The 24,940-nt window shown below is 43.0% G+C and overlaps 2 protein-coding genes and 1 non-coding gene across 11 annotated transcripts in view; 1 reads left to right on the top strand and 2 right to left on the bottom strand.

Annotated features, from left to right (window-relative positions):
• The window catches only part of LOC143373696 (BRISC complex subunit FAM175B), a 45,748-nt gene that overhangs the window by 1,614 nt on the left and 19,194 nt on the right, over nt 1-24,940 (bottom strand). For 3 of the 6 annotated variants that reach the window (XM_076821171.1, XM_076821176.1, XM_076821173.1), the window contains exons 2-5: nt 928-1,097; nt 671-761; nt 289-601; nt 77-217 (exon numbers count right to left, since the gene is read on the bottom strand). In XM_076821171.1, coding sequence (XP_076677286.1) covers nt 77-217; nt 289-601; nt 671-761; nt 928-1,014 — 632 coding nt within the window. In that variant the 5' untranslated portion in view covers nt 1,015-1,097. Of the gene's footprint in view, nt 1-76; nt 218-288; nt 602-670; nt 762-927; nt 1,226-1,256; nt 1,390-1,567; nt 1,875-24,940 lie in introns of those variants that run through there. The other 3 variants (XM_076821174.1, XM_076821175.1, XM_076821172.1) reach the window with 3 other exon arrangements.
• Trnal-cag (transfer RNA leucine (anticodon CAG)) lies at nt 3,007-3,089 on the bottom strand. The gene has a single exon. It is a non-coding gene; the product is annotated as a tRNA-Leu (tRNA).
• The window catches only part of Hex-a (Hexokinase A), a 30,589-nt gene continuing 9,438 nt past the window's right edge, over nt 3,790-24,940 (top strand). The window contains exon 1 of one of the 4 annotated variants that reach the window (XM_076821169.1): nt 3,790-3,976. In XM_076821169.1, the coding sequence (XP_076677284.1) occupies nt 3,941-3,976 (36 nt within the window). In that variant the 5' untranslated portion in view covers nt 3,790-3,940. Of the gene's footprint in view, nt 3,977-6,203; nt 6,372-20,281; nt 20,600-21,205; nt 21,228-24,940 lie in introns of those variants that run through there. The other 3 variants (XM_076821166.1, XM_076821167.1, XM_076821168.1) reach the window with 3 other exon arrangements.

Below are 24,940 nucleotides of genomic sequence, written 5' to 3'. Positions count from 1 at the left end.
TCTCTGATTAAATATCGAGAATGAGATAACTATAATGTCTCTATTTTTTATATCGACCATGTAACAGCGAACTTACCTCAGCGATCCTATAAGTCTAGTAAATGCATCTGGTGTATCCGACGAGTTCCTGATGGGAGTAGGCTTGTAATCCGAATCATCTTTCATAGACGGATCGATCCCTAAATTATTTATCCTGACCGGAACTGGTTCGAATGTCCTACAAAAGAAAGATTACCTTGCGAACCGAAATAAAGACTCTTTAATTAAATAATCATAGTTCATACTGACCCTCTCCTCTGTCTCAGAAAGACATGCTTAAATTTATGCGTGCCTCTCTCACTGCTCATCGAGGAGCTTAGCAGGCAAGTCACGAAGAACTCTGGTTTGGAACCATTGCCGTCAGAAAAATGCGACACGAATTCTTTGTGCAACATTTTATCCCTGATAGTGGGCACCAAGCCAGTATCCCGCCTGAATCTAAACCAACCTATAACCTGCTTGCTCTGGTCGTCAATAAAGGCCTTTAACTTCTCTTTATTAAGTCTGCCGACGGAATTGTGCAATAACTCTGGCAGCGGGCAGGTGACAACAGTTTCGATATCTAAAAGCGCAGAGACATTATTGCAGGACTGAGGCGCATCTGTGATAGGCTACGATTCGGTATATTTACTGTTGTGTGTCTTCACAGTCTCTATTTGATTGTCCGCATCCGTGTAAGTTTTCACTACGAACTCGAGAGTCTCTCCTAGCAAAAAGCCCATCTGGAATACGGAGAATCAAACAAGATTTTCGTCTTTTAATTCAATGTTTTCCAATCTCTAGGTTCGAGGTTATGACGGGAAATGTGCGATTGTTGGGGAAAATAATCGCGCCGGATGATGATGATGGATTATTAGTAACGGCAAAGGGAGGAGGGATATCTTTTACCTGGTCCCCGCAGCAACGAACATTCTCGTAGAACAATAACGAGAGAGCGGCTCCCGAAATTGTGATCAGCAAATCACTGTCCGCCATGTTGACAATTAACTCTGTTATTCACTTCGCAATTTCGTTTCTGCCTTTCTTGTACCGTCACTTTTACCGCATCAGCCGCGCATCTGCAACAATGCATCGTATTGTTTACCGTTACTTTTTGTCAATCGATTGGACAGTAGTAAATCTATTCGGATCAGTTGAGAAAGCGTGAAAGGCTTTTATCGAGGTCCAGAATTGTTGGACCTCCTATTTTTTTACGCCAGAGTTAATCCTTCACGTACATAGCAGCTTGATGCTGAGCGATCACTGTGGCTGAGGCACTTCTTTATGGGAAAAAAAAATGAACGTCTGAAAGATCGAAATGCATTTGTTACAAAAGTCTAGTTTACTACGGTTTCTATGGTAATTCACTGGATGTACATAAGTACGTGTGCTGATTGTAATGTTGATAATCTTTGCTTCAAATTAAAAGCACAATCTAATCTTCGTGTAACGCATGTATGGATCAATCAGCCACGGCGACAACTTTTGTCGAACGCAAAAATTGATGCATTCGATCGACTACTAGCAACTTGTTAATGAATATACTTACGTGTATATGTACAGTACCGGCCAGAAGAAAGTTTAAACTGTGAACAGTAACAGAAGTAAATATCTATAAGTAATTTCTTTGAAAAGAATTGTATCGTAAAAGTTATAAGCCATAGATTAGAGGGGTTCCCGGAGTAGACCAGGGATACCAACATAATACTTATAGCCTAGTATCAAGTTTGTTACACAGGTCATGTAAAATATCAGCTTTAAACTTTCTTTTGACCGGTACTGTGTATGTGTGTATGTTTTAAGTAGAATGTTCACTAAGTATGAATGACAACTTAGACCTTAAGGGAACGATATTCTCGATCTAATTAATCCCCACCAATTCCGCGCCAAAGTTAGCGAATTTATTCCCTGGTCAGTCAAAGGTGTGATCAACAATGTTAGCACCGTTTCCTAATGCCCCAGTATTATGTAACGTTTGAACCGAGTTGACGTAACTTTTTTATACACGTAATTTAACGATTTTTTGTGATGATCGAGCGCTTGCAAGTAAGAATGATGTAAAATACACAGCACTAATTGTAAGTCAAATGTATTAAAATGTAAGCTATTTTGTGAGAAAATAAAAACAATTTTTCTATGAATTGCATCTGTTTATTTCTTACGGTGGAATTTCCTATACGCGTTCAACACAAGCGTTCGTTTCTTACAAGAACAGCAAACTTTGGGGTTGTTACACGTATAAGAGATGTATGTTTGCCAATTGGTTGCATATTCATGAAGCACGAACAGGGGACGTTCGGTATTCCGCAAATTCAGAAAATTATTTTGGGGGTGAAATCACCCCTTGAAAAAATGTAGAATTTTCTTTTCCGTAGAATATTTCGAGAACGGTGAGAGATATCGAAAAGAAGTTTAAACAAAAGTTGCATCCTTTTTTTATATCTACAAAACCGCGTAAAAATAATTTTCGAAAGAAACATAGTTTTCAAGTTACCCTCACCACCAATCCTTAAAATTAAGTTTTTGTATTTTGTAAATATATGCTGAAATACCTCTGGATAATCTTTTTTCATACATATAAATAATTTATGTTATATTTTTTTTTGCAAAATGATGCAAATGAATTGTATGGAAAAGAAAATTCTACATTTTCTACACAGCAACACAGAAAGTAAAGCTGCAAATCCCTTGAGTTGTTTTAAAAAGGATAATCTGGACGCAAATTCAAGTGCGTATAAATTCATAAAACGTAGATGTAATGAATATTAATATTGACAAGTTTCTGATATTCATGGAGGACATTTACAATTTACAATGTTTTTTATTTGAAACCAGTCTGAATAAAATAGCAAAATATACCACTTTCCCCGTAGAAACGAAAAAATATTAATGTTTTCTTTTATAAATATTTACAATTTCTAACATTCTTTATACACTGATCAAAAAGAATCATAAATACAACGGTCTTTCGACTATTAAAAAGATATTTGTCAGAAGTGGGATTCGAACCCACGCCCACAATGTGGACTGCGACCTGAACGCAGCGCCTTAGACCGCTCGGCCATCCTGACATTATTTGCTAATCGATTTAGCGCGGGCAAAACACGCGAAGATACATATTCATATGAAACCTTAAAGAAATCAATCCAGAAAACCTATTTAAACGCTAATCGATCTCTGATCTATCGAAATAACCAAATTAAATCATAAATTGAGAAGAACGGATTAAAAAAACCCCATACAATGGTGGGCAATGATATCCCACTTTGAAGAAAATGAAAAATGTACCTGAGTGTGCTGATAACAAATTTTCTTAATTTGGTGAAAACATTTTTTGAAGGGTGGTCAAACGAAAATTTTGGGGGGACAAACGTGGGCAAAAATCGTGGGGTCGCCTCATATGCCATTTAAAAATCAATAAAGAAATTTCATGGGGATGCTGGTGAAATGTTTTTTATTTCCTCATAACTTTTTTCGAAGGGCGGACAATCGAGAATTTTTATTGTACAAAAGTGGAGAAATCGTGGCCAAACGAATGCCATCGTTGTTTTATAAAAATTCGCAGTTGGGGGTGCCAACATCACAGACCTCTGAAAGAAGCCTCCTCGGGAGCCGTCGACAACGGGACCGAGGTACAGTAGCGAACAGTCCTCTAGCCTCCGCTCGCCCAAAATACCCAGGTTCGCACGTACACGTGAGTCGCTGTATTTCTAGCCGCGAAGTAGACTGAATGTAGGGCTTGTGGATCGCGTGATGTAAGCTTTCAGTGATCTCTAGAGGGGCGGCGAGATTGCCTTCTCCGTTGCTGACCGACGATCCGTTTTCCCGTGCACCTCGGCATCTTTCCTCCCGGTTTATACCCGCAGCCGCGGCTCGCCATCTGGTTCCGTTCTTCCTCTACGTTGTCGACCACCTCGGTACCATGGCGGACGAGCAATGGGAGCACATAGACCCGACGGTAAGTCGCCGTGCACGCATGTCTCCCCCGTCATCCTGGTTCGCGACCTTGACACCGCGACCTTCGCATTGAAGTGGGCAGGTTAATTGGTTCGCTCGGGGACAAGGCAGTCGCGAGCGTTTCGTGCAATTCTTATTCTACAGGCTGGGATGGAATAGTTTCGCGGTGTCTTTGGGGGAACTGTTCATTGAAGAAATCGTGATTCCGTAGGGGCTTCTTGATTGCATGGGCGTGGAGAGCGAGATGTGCGAGTCTGTGAACGCAGTGGATTTATAATTACGTAGGAATAGTTGGGACAAGTTCAAGCTATCAAGTTCCTTTGTAGTTTCAACAAACAAATTAGACGACTGCAACAACGTAGCAAGTGTTAAACACTTTGTTGAACTTTCAAGAGAGGTCTAAGATCGCCTTCACCTCAGTTGATTATTCGAACGATGCGACCCTAAGATAATCGCTGTTCGAGTTGAAAGCGAAGTACTTAAATCGCAAAGGTGCACCCAGCACACAGAGTATCTACCAGAGGACCTAGAGATCATGAGAACAGAGCAATAGGGGTCACTGTAAACTGGTCTCACTCGTCGCTCGGAAAATTCAAGAAGAAGTTGGAGGAGCAAAGAGAATCCAGCTGATTGCTTCGTCTACTCCATTTACGAGCACCCGTTTAAGTGGAGGATCTCTATTTAAAGGAATGTCCAGTTTGTCGAGAAATAGGTCATCTTGGACGCAGTTTTCAACAGCTGATCGCAATGTCGAGTGTCGCACGTTGCATCCCAGAGGGGCTCGTTACGAAACAATACCATCTCGCGTTCCTTTTGGCCGCCGACGAAGATCTTCGAACGAGGACACCGGGGCAGATCCGCGAGTCCGCGCGACGCGTGGATTTTGCGTAGACGAGAGAGAGAGGAGAAAGAGCAGAGAAAAGAGAAGTGGAAGAGACGGGGGCGAGGCGAGCTTTCATTCATGATTTTCGCGCGACGCAAATCCCTACGCAATTCACGCACACCGACGCGTCGGCGCGACAAAGCCAGAATATTATAAATATAGCGGCGAGGCACGGGACCGTTCGGATTTTATTTTAAAATGGGCTTCGCTGGTCGTATCCGTCAGAGATCGCGAGTGGCACATCGATGATTTATATATTTTTTTTTTAGAAAAATATTCCCTAAAATGTTCGTCTCCTTTCCTTTTCTTAATTGGCAAAATTGTTATTAGAGATTGGAAATATACCTATAGAAATACTGTGAGATTTTAAACAATTGTATGTTTCGATGTGAATAGAGAGCAGCGCTAAATATTAGAAATACAGAACTAAACGTAGGATACCGTTGGCGTTAAGTTATTGAATATTAATTTACTGTAACAGAATTTACTGTAATTAACGGCGCGCGGAGGTTTCATTATACGTTATGATTTCGGCGTGTAAGAGTTCATTGAAAGAGCGAGTCGGAGAGAGAGGCGCGTGTCAGTAAAGCTAAGTTGAAATTGGCGGATAGCCGCGCGTGCTCTCTGCAAAGCTCACGCGCATCATTGAAAATCACATTCTTAATGATTGCACTAACATGTCACATGCGCTGTTGCATTCGAGGCTTCGAGAAATCGATCAGCCGCTTCTGCGTCTCACCTTCGCCGCTTCAAGATAGAGAAAATGCGTGCAACGCTTTACAAAAATTCTGGCGCTTAAACGCGCAACTGATCTCCGTAATGATCGATTAAAGAATAATCAAACACACGAATAAACAAATACTTCTCGAGTACCTTTTCTGATAAGGTTCACAGCCAATTTCTGCGCAAGATTAGATTACGGTATCACATGTTTCGATACAAATTACTACAAATGGCTATCGCGAACCCCAAAGTTTCTGCTGCGATCTGCCGCAATATATCAGGAGCTGGCACTTGATCATCGACCCGACGTTCAACCCGTCCCGATTCAAGGTGAACGTTTGAATTTGGAGCCAAAGCAGCGTCGATGGGGCGCCTTGACCGCGGGACCTTCGCTCAGGCGCAATGGGATCGGTGGGCTCCGGGGGGTGAATTCTGTTCGCGGAACACCGTGCGAACGCGCTTGATACGTCGGCTTTCTCGCTCTTATCGGGGCCAGCGGGATCCATGTTACGTGTTCGCCAGCCGCTGGTCGATAAAAGTGTCGCGGGACCACCGTCGCGGCGGGCATCATTTCGTCTTCCAGGCAGCCGGGCAACGGGCATCGTTTCGTCTTCCAATCTAGTGCCCAGCAGCAACTGGTAGTGCGACGCAAATGATACCAGCAGGTCAAGGTCCCGCCATGAAGACGAGGAACAGGTGGATCCTGAGAAAGATCTGCAAGTGCACCAGCAAGAGACCCGCGCCGCTGGCCGAGGAAGTTGATTCGACGGGGTTGACGCATTGTGACAAGGTAACCCCTGACACCGCTGGCCAATTGCTGGCAATTTAGAGTGACGTCGGTCACGGCATATGGGGCATCGATACGCGTAAAGACGCATAATGTTTTGACGAAGTGGCTGCATGCTCCAGTTACTGGAGTTGGTGAGCCTGAACGAAAGTGGCGTTGCGCAAGGTAATGTTTCGGGGCGATTTCTCCGACGCTTGTGGATTCTGATTAGGGGGAAAGTGATGCTCCGCGTGGAACGCTTGTATGTAAGTGCACATGAATTTTAACTGAGTTAGTCATATCCTGGGTCGGCTTACATTCCTATGAAGAAAGGAGGAACGAGTAGGAGTGATTCCGCCGAGGTAGAACAGTGATTGTATGGTGTCGCAGACGTCTATCGGGATTCATGTTTCTTGCTGGATACTGTGCTTCAACTTCTGTTTAGTTAGTACAGGTCGATGCGTGGTTGTGTGAGCACAATTATTATTTATTACACAATGATGTATGTCTAATGGTTTTCAATAATGGAAATAATTCAGAGAGGATGAGATAAGAAGAAGATTGGAGGCTCTCGGCATCTCTATTAAGATCTAAAGGCTTAAGGGGGATTCTCGTGTAACAGCTTCAGAAGAAACTGATATTTAGAATTTTTTTTTTAAAGACTATTGTTAATATTGGATTAAACTCTTTTGGGATATAAGGAGGCATCTTTAAACTTGCAGAAAATAGCTTTTTCTGTCGATCCTTCTTGTGATTTATTAAGTTGTTGGAATTTCTCTAACGGTGGTTCTGCGCGAACTTCAGTCTTTTCGGAAAATGTCAGTTTGTCCAAAATGTCGGGTTACGATCGGTGCACTTAACTGACTCGGGTTTTCTTGGAACATGGAGCACAGTTACGCTCCTGGAGATAATCTGGTATATTGCAAGACAAGCGATCCAATTCTTTAACCCCTCCGACCCGGCGGAAAATATTTAGCGGCCGTCTTTTCACGCGGCCGACGCGGTGCAACCTCAAACTGAATGATAGACATTCGGATACAGCGTATTGTGATATAAAATTAGAAAGCACATGTATAGAATACAAGGAATTATTGTACAGGATGTTAAATTAATATACTGATATAATTTTTATTCAAAATATCCACCGTAAGTTAATGTAAGAGCGAAAAAGTTACTTCGAGTCAGGACGTACCTACATCAAACATCACCCGGCCGCGTACGGTGGCTCGCGTCGACGTACATGGTGCGTCCTTCGGGTCGGAGGGGTTAAGTTCTTCTGGACGTAGTTTTCACGCGGGAGAAACGAATTGATTTCATTCAAATTTTCAGCCTGTCATGGTGCTTGTTCGCAGACCTTGCTGCAAGAAGCACAATGAGTTTGAAATGTGCGTGCCCCCCGTCCATAAAAAGGCAATTAAGTAATTTCAAATTTTCATTCCCCATTCAATTTTTATTGTTTTCCGACGCAATCGACGTCACTCTAAGTTTCAAAGAACTGAAGAGAAAAATCAGATCAGAATTCGTAGAAATAATTAAACGAGATCGACTAGTCGCGGTAAAAAGCTACGTTATTAAGTTTTAGAAGGGTCAGACTCGTCAGAGCACCTCTTATTCTTATTGGTTACCTAAAACACAATGTTGCTTAAAACAACATTTCTACGTCTTTTTTTAAAAGATGTAGGTTACTAATTAATAACGAATGCGTGGACTTGTAGAATATTAAACATTTTTGCATTATAATACTTTGAAAACGATAGCCAGAGAAAGTATCGCCTGAAATTAATCACTTCACACTGCTGACCATGAATGCTTGATTATCTTCACAGATAATAACGACTTCGATATATGTATTTATTTCTTTATTTGCGCAGAACATTCCAAGACAGTGATTTTTATACCCATTACGAAATACTTCTTTCAAGGAAAATTTACAGTATTTTCTAGTGAAAACGTCGTCTACATACTATAACATATTATGTCCAAGTAAATCCTTCGCGTTTTGACAATTACGTAAAACTATCAGTCACAAACGCAGATTCATATCTGTGCTAGCTATATTTCCATATTTGAAGGTTCATTTCATATGTTATTTCATTCCGAAGGATCGTATCGGATTGTTCGTAATTTTTCGAATGTTTACTTGAGTGATGAAGTCACTTGAGCAGATAATTCTCTAATTATTTCAAACAATGAACAATTCATCTCAAGCATGTCAACAAGCGATTGCAGCGAAGCTTTTGTAACTCAATACAGAGTTATCATGAATTATTCGCACCGTCAGCAATTGCCTTCCAGAGCAAAAGGAAGATGTTTCTTGTGGGATTTCTCGCGGCTAGCTAATGGGGAACGAGACCAAACAATTGCTCAATTCATTTACCCATGTTAAGCGCGGCATAAAATGCAGATAACTCGACACGTGACGTTCGAAAAGGAGATTAATTCTTACTTAAGCTACGAAATGCAAACTGGCATTCGTAAGTCTGGCGATTATTAGACTCCGACGAAGAATACAAAAAAAAAAAGTAAAGACAAAGGCGAAGATTTTGTTCGCTCGTCTCGTTCGTTATCGCGAAAACGAAACTTCCTTGTCCGATGCTAATTAGGTTCGCGTTGAAGATAAAAATTGTACGCGTGCGTGGATACGAGCAGTGTTCGCTCTGTGCAAAAGCCTGGGACCGGCACTGTCATGATTCCACAGTTCATTCGTGTTACAGAGGATTTTTTGTTCGCCCAATCGAGTTTATGTGGTTAAAGTCGTACGATGCTCCAGTCTTCTAAAGTGGAACATTCGATGTTACAGAGTAGTGGAAATAAAAAATGAACGGATAGTTTAAACTTCGTGGAAATAATTTTTTTATCGCGATAAATAGTAGTATTGGCTTATTCGAGATAAATAAATAGGGACACTTGGCGAAACAATGCGTTCACAGTTCAAAAGTCGAATCAGAATGAAAACTAATCGTTCGATCGTTGAGCTTTATTTCTTCTTTATAATTGGGGACGTTTCGCTCCCAACTAAATTGAATTAAACAGCTCGGTTAATCGAGATTCTACTGTGCTTCATACGCGTCGATTTAATATGGTGGGCGTCAATTAGCGCTTCCATTTTCAAACTGAATGCCCATGCCGTTTCCTCGGAAACTCCAGCAGATAATAGTGAAAAATTACACAACTGTTGGTGTTGCGAACTTCGTTATCTCAGAATGTCGCGAGAATACAATTCGCGGCGAAGAAACGAAGGAGGCGATTACTTGAAGCTTCCAGGACGTGATCGATGCGTTTGTTATGCACACGCGGGCACGGTGCACAGTGGGGCACTTTAAATAGGAATCGCGGAGAAAATCTCATAACTTCGGTGTTTCTCAATATTTTTTAACACTTTTGTCTTTATATTACTTCTTAATAGCCAAGGGTTATATGGATGGGAATATTAATAAAATTGAGACAACTATAACAAATAAAATAGCAATAAGCCCAGTAAATAATTATGTACTAATAAGTATGTAATATTACATAAACAACTCCTTGTCTACGTTAAGAACCTTAAGAAGATATTTGTTCAACAGATGTAAAAAGGATTCAATACGCTGGCTAATCACCACTAGAAACCGTCATATCAGAAAAGAAAGTATTCTTCTCGTTTCGAAGAAACGCAATCGGTATTAAAATAGTACCATTTGTACGCGTAGATTTCATGAACATTAAGCAATCATGCGTTTGTGTAAAATAAAGCATAAATTATAAGTCATAAAATCTTAATTTATAATGAAAAAAGGAATGTTATATAAGTATTAGTAAATAATTATAAAATATTTTTTCTCTGTAACGATCCGATTGTGGTAACACTACTTTATTTATAATTTTATATTGTCATTTTATTGGTGTGCTATTCTTTAATGTTGTTAATATTACTGTCCATACAAACTAAAACTATTAAAAAAATTAAAAAGTAATATAAAATAGAAAGTACGCGAAAATAGGGAGAAATGCCGATGTTATGAGTTTCTGTTTTCGAAAAGTATTTATGCCACAAATAAGCTAAGACTATACACATTCGAAATACACGAGGTTCAAAATTATACATACTACAAAAATTCAGAAAAAAATCGAGATTCTGGTAAGAAAATTCACACGATTCCCGTTAGAATACGAAAGGTCAACTTCAGATCAATTTTCCTTTTTAATCGACACGAATACGACCTACCTGTTTGCATGGTTAGATACTTTGGTCCATTGTCTATCGCGATAGAGTGATGGATACGCAAAAATACAACTTTCATTTTAAACACTTTTTTCCTCGCCAGCCCCACTGTGCGGTGTAAATAAGGATCAAATGTAAGCCCTCGGTGCTTAAGAGAATAGCAGGATTTACACAGTATTGCATAACGCCGACAGACAACGGTATCTAGTAATTTGCGTGCAAAAAGATACCGCGATGCACGTAATGCACTAAAAGCTGAAACGTACGGAACACGGGAGAATTATACAGCGCAGCTATCATGCATCTGGATCGAAGGACATTTGCTAAAACGAATTCACCAAATTAAATTTGCCCTTGAATTCTGTAAGTGCAACACACTTTTATCCCTACGCGTTCTACTTGACAGCGAAATGAAAATTTCACGAAGAACCTTATTTTGCGAGCGAGCAGTTTTCTTATAGAGGACTGAAAACTTTGGCCAACCGGAATCGCAAGGAACTGCTCCCAGAAGCTTAATGCATCCCCCACTACCGCCTGCACCAGATGCATGCACCAGATGCACACGCAGATGCAAAGTGCACCGTGTCCTCTCTATTCGACGCGATATTAGAGCTCAGCGATTGCAATTACGTAACTGATACGGTATATCAAAGCGGAATCGATATTTCTAGCGCATCGCAATTAATTACGATTACGCGCGGCGTGTCGTCGTGAAAGTAAATACAGAAGATGGAAGGCTGACGGGCACGGTTTATGGTAATCCGGCGAGCAGAGGCTCCGCTCGTTATTCACCGGGTATGAGTTACGGTGTATTGGGTTTTAATTGACTTTGCGGTTGCTGGGCGATTAAAATCGAAAGCGGCGCGGACGGTCGCGCAGTGGATAAACAAATTGGTTAGCATTTAATCCAATGATACTCGGGGAATGTGGCGTTCGAAATGGAGTTCTGTTTACTTGGATTTTTAACGCACTCCAGTTCGTTCGACTTTAATGAACTCCATCCAATAACTTCACGCTGGCGGGAAAAAAAAAGCTGAATAATTACTACCTTATAGCCGCGCTCGAAATATCCTTTCGAGGCTTCGTTATACGCATTTACAGTCATTAATATTCATAAGAGACATTCAATTCTGTAGCCGCTGCATAGCTGCGATCGCGCAAGTGGCTCGAATGCAAAGTTTGGTGCTAAGAATTAACTTTGAACCCGTTAACAAGAAGACAGTCCGATGCGGTTACATTTAACTTCCAAATCGACGCTGATTTATCAAACTCACCGGTGACAATCGGTTGGATCATCGGAGTCCACCGCTCGGCAGAGATCGATCCTGGAGCAGTTTCGCCCGATTAAACGTTTCCTTCAGATGTTGAGAATTTTTTCGAACCTGCGAAACGCGCGAGCGCGACACAGATCACCGGCATCCGGTGAATAATGTTCACTTGCCGATTGTTTAAGAAGGGGGACCAATTTGACTCCTGTTAAGAGAAGTCAACCACCCTATCGGGGTACCAATTGCATCGTATTAGAGTCTCGTTGCAACGCACCGCGTTGCCTGTCGAAAGCCTCGATAGTCGATATGCATCCGTTCCAGGCCCCTGCAATCACGGGATCGACGCGCCGCATAGATCCTCCGCGCGTATGCGCGGTGCAGGGCCCGGAGACACGTGACGCAACTCGCGTGCCTCGCTGCATCAGACAGGTGAAAGACCGTACTGCACCCTTCCAATTGCAGCTCGACGCTTATTTATTCATTAAACCGAGACACCTTGTCGTTTAGAAAAATATTGGCGATGTTTTAGAGCTGTAGGTACGTACGAACTTAAATCAGGAATAGAACTCGCGAAAAGATTCAGAAGCTTGCAGAAATGTCATTTTGGGACACGAATGCTAAAATCATATGAATTCCAAATTTGTGTAATATGTGTAGTTGTCGAGTAGTCTTTGCTGGGAAATCATAGTGTGATTTAGGGAGTACTATAATTGTGAGGAACTTGATAATGGACACTTTAGTTATGGGAGAAATTTTGGCAAATGTAGTTACCTATTTAGATTGCGGCACGATGAACCAGAAAAGGGATAGGAATTGTATCTCGAAGAGTGAGCTTTGTACCGCTAGACACGATTGCCGGATTACTAAATGAAGCTTCGCGTCGATACGGGGAATACTTAGGAGGTCTATTCGACGATCCACAACTACATGCGAAATAAATCTTGACTGTCTAAGTAGTGTCGCTTATCACGAGCCGACTGACATCAATGACCTAAAACGAGAATCGCCTCGACACTGTGATTAATTTATTTTGCAATACGGCATGGGACTTTAACTCAGTTTCAATTACTCGCAATCCTGTCGTTAGAGATAGGGTAGCAGATGATACGAGCTCACTGAAACTCATCAATCTAACGATGTCTACATAGCCGTATCAGAAGCAGACAGATCGGCATTCAAATTGATCAACAATTCATTCCACGTTAAATTCAATGAACTCTTTAATTATATACAAGAGATGCAAGGTGTCGAGAAGTTATTACAACCATGAAGTAGACCTTTGAGCGTCGAGTGCCATCGGTGGATTAATAAATTCATCAGGTTGGGCTTGCGCGTCGTAGGAATTGGCTGTAACCCTATCTTGTACACAATACGATCGTGACAAAGTCCCTGTTGCTTGAACAGCGATAGGATAGGTCTTTTTCCGAGAATGGTAATCGTGCAGCCACGCTTAAACATTATTTACGTTGTGCCGGCAGGGAAATTGACGAACGTCCCTGCTGTCGGTGCATCAACAGCGGCCTTACTTCCTGGCCTCAGTGTAAACCTCCACCTCGAAAGAACTCGATTTCGAAACGAACTTAGCAGAGGGCCAGGGCTCTTTTTCGTTAAATGAGATTTACACCGAACTCGAGACAATACAGCGTTGATTCTTAACAACGAATTGGACTTTCCAGCGCGAGTCACTTTTACAAGATAAATGAAGACGCGTTTCATTATCTCGCCAATCATTCGGAGCTTGTGAAAATTTGAAAATTTTGCGAATGTTCCTGCGGAGTTGCCAATTAATTAATTTCCGTTATTATTGCTTTCACAAAGGTTTTATAACGTTTATATGTGTAAGTTCAGCTTAAACGTGGCTTCATCTAAAATTCATTATTCGTTGCCAAAAGTTTAACAGCTTGTTGGCTGCCACAGGCCGTGAAAAATATTGTGCGGCAATTTATGATTAACCAACTCTCCCACGCTTTTCACTATTCGTTGCCAAATTGTTGCCGCCTTGTTATCCTCTGGTACAACACTTTGTATAAGACTTTAGGGGAAGCTTTTATTGCACTTCACTTTTACTCCAATACTACTATAAACGCTCGTCTTAGGTTGAATCTTCACAGCTAAATGTATATCAAGGATCGATTATGTAATTCACGGAGAAAATGTGTAGCGATTGTTTGACTTAATCCACGTTAGCGATTCTGATCGATCTTATCTCGCGAACGTTTATATATCACTGACGCTGTAAGCGTCTCAGAACGATTGCGAAAGAATGGTAATCAATGCTGAGCCATCTTTCATCGATCTTCCAAACGTATCGTTATTATTTATGACGTATTATTGCCTGATGCTGATGGATTGAAGAGTTACACGGAGCTTTGCTTCTTATTCGAAACACGCTCGAGATTGCTCCAAATGCGGACAGAGAATGTACAGCTACTCCTTCACACTTTCATTGCTAGAGGAATGCGTTTAACAAACATATCGCGTTCTGGACCGAGATGGTGCAGCTTTAAAATAGTTGTTGACGAGGGAATGCAGGAGACGTTAGATATGAACATATCTGCAGTTTGTGAGAAAATTTATGAAGTCGTTATGCAATGAACCGTATATCTTCTTAGCTTGCAAAACTATTCGATGGATGAGTAGGACTCTGGTACAAAGTTGCCGATGGAATAAAAGTTTAGTTAGTAATACAGTTTGGTCATTGTTACAGAAAGTGTTTGATATTCCTGTGTCGAGTGCCTTATCAATTTACGTTCATTTTCTTAAACGTTTAAAACTTTTTCTTAGTCGATAAAAAAGTCTTGAATAATGTTGTCTTAAGATAATTTTCAATAATCTCTATCTTTAGTCGATTGTAATCACCCTTTGCTCTTCCCCCAAAAGTTTGTTTCATTTATTTTTAGCGATACTTGCATTGTGTCACATATCACGAAGCGGTTTTTGTTTTCCATTCTCAATGAAAGATGAGTATCTCTATTAACCCCTCCTTAATTGTACATTATCAGTACCCAGGCACCCTATCATTCACGAATGGATAATCAGTACGTGATATCAGTTAGGAAAATTTTCGACTCCATCATTTCGAGCCGGTGCTTTGAGATGCAATCGCGGTTTTGAGATGTAATCGAGATAGAATTCGTGCTTCACACAATTCCGAGTCACTTCTGCAATCAGATTCCGTGCACTTGCTACAGGTTGCATCACATGCTTCGACTGTATTCAAATCTATCTGCCGGTGAGTAACCGCGGAATTTCATATTTATTAAGGCTACCGCTAAAGAAAATAATCAAATCATAAAACAAGCCGAAATGTTCTGAATTTTAATTGTTAAGTGGTTGAACTCAGTACTCGCCACTTTTAGCAGAAATATGAACTCGACTGGTCGACAAAGTGGATACGATAATTATTGAGAAACTTTCCCTGTGCGATGTTCCATTTCACGATGGTATTCAAACTTTCTATTGACGGGATGTTTTTAATAATTCATCTCTGATGGGTAGAGAATTGTGTTGAATGCCAGGAAAGCCTTCATCAAAGGGGCCAAGTGCGTTCCTCATTCAGCATGCCTATTCAATCCCAAAGAGACGGTTACGTGAGGTAGGACACGTGGATGTGAGGCTGTTCTTTCAGAAACTCCCAAAAAATTCTTGCAAATCGTCGCCTACATTCCGCTTCGTTGATTTCACACACCCATTCTAATTATCAATGGTTTTGTTCCCAATCAGCGATAACGAAAAGAAGGCGTTTCTCCATTCTTGAACACTGGTGAAAGGATCAAAGATACGATTGGTCGTTACTCGAAAATCTGCGAGCCCGAATTGTTTTCTCTAACTATAGACACTCAATAATACAAAAAATATTAATCTTCAACAGCCACTCTACTATCAATTGACAATTTGATGAACGACGTTTGATTAGTCACAGAAGAACTTCACTTTAAATTCCAGAAGATTGTTAATCAGGTCGTACGTGATCGATGAAAAGAATGAATAGAATACAATCAAATGAATGGAACTCCTAAATAGTACCTATATTTAACGTTTCAATGACTATACATGAATTATAAATGATTTTCCTAACGATCCAAAAGTGGGCACAGCGTGAAGCAGAACTTCCGATAGTCACGCGCACAGAGGAAAGGAACGTGCGTGATCCTGCACACGTTTCAGTCCACCGATCACATTCTTCCGCGGTTGATGACGAAACCTGTACTCCGAATACGAAATTGCGGGAATCCTCGCCGTTTAATTCCCTGGAGAGTATTTTTATACTAGTGCACGGCGCGGAAAATTATTATTAAACGTGGCATTAGTTATTTACGCAAACACTGTGCTGAAAGAAGGAAAAGCAAGGGATTAAAATTTTCGTCCTGAAAAGAAGTTTTTCACAACGCGCGTAATGAATTACTTTAGTAGCTTAATGACTGTATAAAACGTTGCAATGGAATTCATTGACGATTAAAGGATTAATGTCCGGATGAAAAATTATTTTTCATTTTTTTTCTTTTTAAGTATACTTTGATTCGAATGTTTGATTAATTTATTTCATTTTATTACATGAAATTCGTTTTGGTTTAGTAAAAGAGTAAACGTACGTATATCTGTTTTATAATAAACGATACCAATGTCTTATCATGGTCGTTATCCTTATCGACATTTACCAGCTGGATTAAAAATACCGGATGAAAGCACTAGCGTTTTTAATCCTTTTATCGGCGTGATCGAAAGGAATTTTTCGCGACTGATTAAAAAAGAGGCCAATTTATCGACCTGCCATTTGCAACTCTAGATCGCGGCACGATTGACGTCTCCTGTAAATCCCTGAATTATTAAAAATTAAGGTACCGAGATTATGTGGCTGAAAGTTAACGATCATTGCCTTCAATACCCGATAACATGGATTACGATCCCGTCTCCCCTTTCTCTTCGACTCCTCTCTCAATCCCAAGCAATCCAAATACAAATTGTTATTATTTCTCCCACTTCCTTCGCGTTTTTACAAAATCCTTATCCTGTTCTATCTCCAAACTTTGTCATTCAACCACTACGATTCTATTCCGCGTAACAAATGTATAACATAACTTGAACACATCTCCCAAGTGCATCCACCTCGACGGTACATCGCCTTCAGAACGCCTCGTGCCACCTGGAAATCGATACCCCCGGATACGATTTATCGCGTCAGTTTCTGACGCTCGCGAAGCCTCAGACGAATCATTGAAAAAGGTCGCGTGTCCTTGCGGGATGCGGAGTCCGCGTTCCCCAGAAGAAGTCGATGACGTCAAGGAAGAGGGATCGACCGTTCGAGCCCTCGTCGTCGACCAATCGCGCGGCGACTTTCGTTCCCTCGTCCAAAGCCAGCCCGTTGCGTCATCCCTTACAGCTCGCTCGCCTCTTCGGCGCGTTGCGCGCGCTTCAGCATTAACGGGACCTCAGCGTCCGCGGAAATTGTCAGTACCTTCAAATCAGCGGTGATCCGCTTACTTATGCACCCACCCCTCCCCCCAACCCTCGCGCGAGTGCGCAATTTGGTAATCGGCTGCACCGCGGACACCAAGATCAATTTTGACCCGTAACACAGGGTGGCCCTTGACGAACTATACAAGTGGAATAAAATTGTGCCGTTCTCAAGCACATTGATTTTGAATTATCCAAAGCACGCGCGCTTGAGTAGAAATTGAAACTTCATCATCGAAGTGGAGTTTATTGAAAACTGGGTTCACCAGCCTGTGGTTTCTTCTCAGTTTTTCACGCAGAGTCGTCAACTTTCTGTTTGCATCAGCTGTTATCTTAATATATAAAGCGGAAAGTGTTTGTGTGTTTGTCTGTCGCCTAAAAACTTTCGAATGGTAAACTCTGGGTTCACGAAATGTATCCCAGATCATTATGCCTAACTAATGTAGATGAATGTGACTATTTCCACAAAAAAAATAAATTCTTTTTTATAATATCAAAATCTAAATTTTGGGCGAGGCCGAGTAGAAAACCTAGTGATTTGATATTCTTGTTTTCTTAAAGTGATGGTAACTAGGAAAGTGACACGAGTATGTAGCTTCATACGTAGGACGGATGCGAACGACCAATTTCTGCGTGTTTTAGGGAAGGTTAACGATAAGTATCATTCTTGTTATTGTACTGTGGACCAGACGGGAAAGCCTCTTTTTTCGTACATTCTTTGAAGGTGATGTGGCAGTTTTCAAGCGTATTTTGCGCGCTAGCTGCCCATCGGCTTACGCTATTTACCGACGATTGCGCAATCGCGTTTTATACGCCGCGTAGAATACTACGTTTGTTGGTACATGGGTTTTTGTGGCGCGCGTAGGAGAGGGTCAGGTACGATGTCTTTTTTGTTTTCCTCGGGGGAGAGGTTGAAGAATGAGGGCCAGTTTGAATGAACTGTGCGTTGAAGAGGAGATTCAAAGAACGAATTCCTTTCGCGATGTTCTTGTAAGGACCCTTTTCAAGTGCAAGGTGAGAGACTGAAGAGCGCTTTCACAAAAGATTTCAGAATAAATACTTCGCAAGAATATAAACGTCCAAATTTGAGTGGTTAATACTAGATGTTTTTACCGTTTTCTGTATAATAATCGTCGGACGAAATGCACACTCTGCTTGAAGCTCTGCACCACACAATAATTCAGACCTAAAATCAGAGATCGAATTTCATCATACAGTTCAATAAAATTGAACCAATTTTGCTACGACAAACTACTTCCATTTCGCACTATTAAAACTATCCCGAAATATCCCACTGGTTAATAAAATCAAGAAGTTGCAACTTTGCATAATATAAAATGAAATTTCTGTTCAAAGCAATACAACTCCGTTATCTCGCAGCCTCGGAATGGAGTCGGTCTCCTATCCAACTAGCTTTTTGCAATTTCGTGAACGCGACGCGGTCGCGATGGTAGTAATAATAATTAACGCTCCTTTCCTATTCCACACCGAGTTCCACGAAGCAGCTCGCTAATAATCGTGACAAGAAGGAATTTCTACCAACGATTTCAAACGCGACTTTGCGCACCAAGAAGCCGCTGCGATCGATGGGGCATCGAATATTTAGCGAGCGATCGAGGATCGTGCCTTATCTCGTCCCTTGTGCTTACTGTCCATTGTAATAGCAGTAATAAGAGAATCAGTGTACGGTTCGACGAGGGACACAGTAGACAGAAATATATCACGTGCCTCTCGGAGACAGTAATCCCCAGAGAATAAAGGGAATCGTAACGCAACGATGCTGTTTCGCGCCAAAGCCATTAATTGCGCGATAAGGGACCCCCATTGCGATATTCCGTTCTGAAGTGGTGGATGAAATCAGTGCACTGAAATAAGAATGAATTGGACGGGGGGTCGGCCGAACCGCTTATCATATCGTTTCTGTAATTACATAAAACGAGTATTTCAATGCACGGTTATCATTGAGCTTTTGTAATCCACATTGCGAAATTTGGACTCATCAAGGGGGGGTTTTGGAGATCTGGGATTGTATCTGACGATGATGCAAAGGGTGGAAATTTGGAGAGCAGTGTGATGCAATTGTTCTGTCGAATTCGTTGCTGAGGAATCGAGTGACCTTTTTGCCCTTGAGAGGACGAGCCTCCACCTCGAGCACGAGCACATTCACCGGCGATGTTTCGGTCACAGCGGAGTATGCGAGCGCGGGGAAGTTACCCCTCTCGTGTCCCCACCATCGATCCTTGAACCCCACCCATGGTCGCAGTGCAGCGCCGTGTCGTGCACCTCGGCGCCCCGAACACCTTTCGAGGAAACGACTGTTTCATTCCCGGGTCTGCTTCGTTATTCCATGGGATCATTTATTCGGAATAGCTGTAGGTCGATTTAGCGAGGCTCGAGGGGCTTGAATTCTAATTGTGTATTAATTCAGTTGGACCAGCAGGGACACGTAGCAAATCGAACATTGATAATAATTAATAACATATGATCGCAACAATTTCGTACGTACTTTTCAATGAAAATACAGCTTTGCCAAGCCTTACCAAGTAGTACAAATCCCGAAAATGAATTGACTCGCGACAGCGTGTCGCTCGATTCTCAATTGCGCGGTGAAATCTTTCTGCAGCAGAATAGGAGAGAAAATCTAGAGGCAGTATAATCGACAACTGTTCAAACAGCCCTACGATCTTTGGATAGAAATTAGTCTGCCTTAGACTGAAAAATTTCCCAACAGGATAGAAGAATCTGAAACCTCCCAATCCTAGGAGAACCAGCCTCCTTTAATCATCTTAACCCGCGGAAACCACGGTCAGCGGACGAAGCGTTCGCGCCAATTGAATTCGAGCATTCCCTCCAAGAATGATAGGGCGAGCATAAGGGATGATCGCTCGTTGTCCAGGGAGTGCGCCGGTGAATCCGTCAGTGGGCCGTTCGTCTGCTCCATGGCCTCCTTCTGCCCCTCCACGTAGCCAGCACGTTCGTCCATGGAGGAGTGTAGGTACGCGCGTGGAACAGGCGCCTCCGTGCCAGCAGTCGCGATATAAAGCTCGTGGGTTACGCTCGTGGGCAAGGATTTGTACGTGGCCGCTCGGACGGGAACGTAGTTTGTCACGCGCGTCCGTCGAGTCTGTATACGCGGGTTCGTTCGCATCAGAGGACGAGGAGATCGCGCAGCATCCGCGTGCCTCCTACCCGCCGAATTCACCAGTGGGGCCGTGCACGGGAACGGGTCAGGCGCGAAGCTTCTGGAGGGCCGCGACTCGGGGTGCAGCGACGAGGGGAGGGCAATGAAAACGTCCACGTTATCCTCGAGTGACATGATCCAGCAGGAGGTGAGACGAACAGATAGGACGTGCGAAGCGAACGGCTCGCACCGTAAACGAAGACGCGGGGCTGGTCCGCCTCTCGCGACGAGAATTCCGTTAACGTGTCCGTCCTTTTTTCCCCACCGGCCCGAGACGGAGGAAGGATCGCGTAGAATGCACGTCCCAGACGAGATGCGCTCTCTTCTCGTGTCCGTGGGCTCGCACTGGCACAGGGGTGCCGAGAGTCTCCTGGTCGCGTTCGCGGTCATCGCGATTCCAGGTTAACCGTAACAACGATCGTATTGTCCCTGGACGTGGGTAATTAGAAACGTAACTGCCGCATCTGTGAATGCGCAAAGAGCGCGGGTGGGTGATGAGACGCGACGTGTGCACGATTATCGACTGATAAAGAGGCGTATACTCCGTTGCGAAATATTTGTTCCAACTTTCTGGCGTCTGCTCGATCAACGGCTTCAACTATCGTGAGCAAAAAAGGGAGAGAGAGAGGGAGAGAGAGTGAGAGGGGGAGAGAGAGAGAGTGAGAGAGTTATCCGTGAGAAGTCGACTGGTGGTTGCTCCGTAAGAATGTGTTCGCGGTTTGCTATTGATTGTGCGACGCTGGTGGAAGGAAGAAGGAAAAGTAGCACGCTCGATGGTACGCCCGCGAGTGTCAATGTGCATATCGCGGATCGATACACGCATCGTTCCGCGGTGATCAATGTAACACGAGATAAGGGGGCTTTAAACGGTTACGGCGGGAGACGAAAGGAACGGGGAATTCCGCGGAATTCGCTGCAGGCAGATAAGGGTCGCTCGAGCTTCCGCGAAAGCCAGCCGATAACGAATTAATTCTCGTCCGTCACGGTGACGCGACCGGACTGCCACGGTTTCACGCGGCAAAGTCGCCGGTAAGCCGCGCCTCGGGCCCGTCGCCCCGATTCGGCACGAAAATCATTTAGGCGCGAGAGGATCAAGGTGCACGATCCCCGTCACGAGGCAACGTTCATTATTCAAAGTTATGCTCTATCGCGCAACGTGTTGCACCGATGCACGTGCGCAACGGTTACGGTTTTTGTCGGTTACCAGGCGGCGGCGGCGGCGGCGGCTGACGCTTTCGCGGAACATCGAGCCGCGATCCGCCGTCCCGCACTTTCGACACGAGGTCGTCCCCGCCTAGGAGGCATATTTTCGTCCGCCGCCACTTGTCCTTGACGGTGCGGCTGCATATACCGTGGATTTAATAAGGCGCAGTTTCGGCCGTGTCGATGAGTGGCGATTGTCGGGCGCGGATGACAGTGAGGGAATCGGCGTTCCTGGTTAGGTGATTATTAGAGACCGCTCGGACGAGGAAGCGAGTGTTGATGCCTCGCCACGCATACCTATTTGCATGCTAAGCTATTGCATAAATTCGAGCCGCGCGAGAGATCGTATCGCCCCGTGCATTCCGCCACGTGCATTTAGACGAATCACTGTGCATTGGCCTTTGCACGCTCTCTTCCTGTAGAGCGTGCACGCGGCGCGTATGCACTATACCCATTCATTCATAACAGCCCCCCATTGGCTGGCTGGCGGGTGTGTCGGCGACGTCACTGCCAGATCAATGCCACACCGTCTCCGGGAGAAAGGAAGAGGGAAAACGGCGCACGGAATTGGCGGGAGTTTCGAACGAGCGGCGAACGGAATTGGCGGGAATTTCGAACGAGCAGTGAACCGTCGCCGCGCGGCTCCGTCCTTGGATGTCCGTCGCTCGCGGCAGCTGACGCAACACTCGTGCCGCACTACCGCCGACTATTTGAATAGCAAAATGTCCACGGTGGACTATTAATCGCCTAATTACCATAGTAGGCGTACACCGCGAGTGTAAATATATGGAACGTAGATTTCGGAGGTGGGCTTTTCGAGTTGGGTACGCGGTTCTCTTTATTACTTGTACCATTATTTGTTCTGAATGTTTCGACGAGGGATGGAAATGGTTTTTGTGATAAGGTACTTGCAATTAGTCGGTGACTTTATAATTGCGGTGGACTTATAATTAATTATCGCAGGAGGAATAGATTGCGAAAATGTATGAATTTATGCGACTAGTCAAAGTGAACAAAAATCTTAGAATTTATAATATTCGCTCGTCACAAGTAATATATTATGCATGGGTACTGAATATTCGTGTTACGAGTATGCAATGTTCTTTTTGTAACCAACGTGAGGGACAGTGGAGGAATAAGTTTCGCTGAGTTTTACAGAAGAGTATTTAATACTAATAGTTTCAATCAATTTCAAGAATTCTCTTATCGTACTAATCATTCATACTGTTCAGCTTTATTAAAAAATTCTCACGTGCAACCTTCACTAAGCGTTGCTCAACTCACTTTCATATAATAAAACAAATCGATGCTTGCTAACCAAGAAAGAATATATACTGCAACTTTCGGAATTCGAAGTTCAAAACGAATGTTGTAAATCTATCTGGAATATTTATTTTCTTCGTAAAGAGAACAGTGAAATTGTCATTTTATCTGCTTCTCATCCCAGCCACTTAAAAGCAACACGCTGGATATTAATACAGCGAACATTCTTCGTATTACTAATCTACGAAAAATCGAATTTCCGCTTGATATTATCGCTGTTTTACTAACTGCTATGCGAACCATGTCGCGGAGCGCAATTCACACCGTGCTGACAACTGTTACATTATACTTGAACTTGACAGTCTCGCGTGTATACTTATTAGTTTTCACGAGCCAAGATGAATAATCAGTGAACGTGAAAACGTGCGAATGAATGCATTTACGCACGGTGCATACTGTTCAAAGCCTCATGAATTAACTTCTCGAGGAATGACGGATATCGATAAATAAAATCAGCAAAGTGATTTCGCCGATCGGTACGAAGGAATCACGGCTCCGTTTTCGAAATACCAGTCGCTTTAAGCTTCCTGTACTTCGATCCGGCTGAGAGTTACGTTAAACTCGACCGAGCCGTATTCAGAAAACCGGGGATTAATGGAAATAGAATGAAAAGAGCGGACCTATTTCTGTACTCTATTCCTGTTCTTTAATGGGGGATATAAATAGCAGAGGCGCAAATCCCTGAACTGCATCTAGAAAACAGAGGAGGTAGAAAAAGAATGAGAAAGGAAAGGTTGAGTTCGCCTTGAGAACCAGAGAATCAGGACTCGCGTGTTTTCAGAGATGCAGTCGAATTCCATTTCACACAATAATACCTTCCAGAGCTGACCGGAACATAAATTCTTAGCTGCGGTTACGAAACGGAAGGTCGAGGAGAACTGAATGAAAGAAGTGACTTTATCTCATTGTCAGTGTTAAACGAAATCGCTGCTCTCTGTGTTTCTGAAGGAATGACTAAATAGCATTCCGGGTTTAAATACTACATCTCTTACACTTTCTGAGGAGAGCAAACAGAGTGGATTTAGCAGATAAAAGGTTTCGGAGTGTGAAATGGAAAAAGTAACTGCATCCCCGCTGGATGAACCACGGTTCCCTGGGTTTCTGATTCTAAAGTCCAATTCCATTTCATGCAAGGCAGTCAAAGCGTATAATAACACTTTTCAAAAGTGGTGAAGACATCAACTATGAATTTAAAAAACTGTCTATGTTCTTTCCTAGGACCACATATGTAAATTCTACTGGAACCCTATCCATTTAATTTTCTCAAAGCAACAGAGACACGAATCCTAAACTCAATTCTACAAACAAGCAATCGTGGAGAACAGAAGCTTTCAATTAAAAAATCACAATTTAGATTCCAAGCTTCCAATTCCATCTCATCTACCTTCCCAAAGCGCACAACACTTTCCAAAAGTAGACAGAAATTCCCCACCGCGTTTGCAAGCCAGAAGACTGAGCGAAACAGAATGGAGTACAGAATTAATCGAGCATCGTAGTACGCTGTTCTTAATACAGCGGCAAACCTGCGTCCCTGATGCCGCGATCGATCAGGTTCCCCAGTCAACCTTCGTTTTCGAGGAACCGGTAGAAAAGCCGATCGACCTTTAACGCCGGCTTTCCTCCTCTCTATCGCTGCGAGACAGAAGCAACGACCGATTCCCGCGGCGGAATCGCTGCCGGTGACGCGTGACTCAATTAACAATTATCTTTCCCAACCACGTGACCGCTCTAATTGCTCGTCACTCGAATGTAAACCGTCGCTCCACATTTATTTCTTCCAATGCTGCTCCGTTATTAATACTTGCTCCAGATTCGATCGCGACGACAAGTACGTCCAGCGACGAATTACGCCGCGGGGGGGACGGTGCAAAAGCCGCTTTAATCACACCTGCGATGATCCACGTTGACGCAAAACCGTGTCCCGACGAACGAATATCATTCCTCAGCCATTATTCGCAGCAGT

The sequence above is a fragment of the Andrena cerasifolii genome, chromosome 10 (assembly GCF_050908995.1).
Source record: "Andrena cerasifolii isolate SP2316 chromosome 10, iyAndCera1_principal, whole genome shotgun sequence".
In the NCBI taxonomy this organism is placed as follows: domain Eukaryota; kingdom Metazoa; phylum Arthropoda; class Insecta; order Hymenoptera; family Andrenidae; genus Andrena; species Andrena cerasifolii.
The sequence above is the reverse complement of the archived record's forward strand: the minus strand, read 5'-3'. Positions and strand labels throughout refer to the sequence as shown.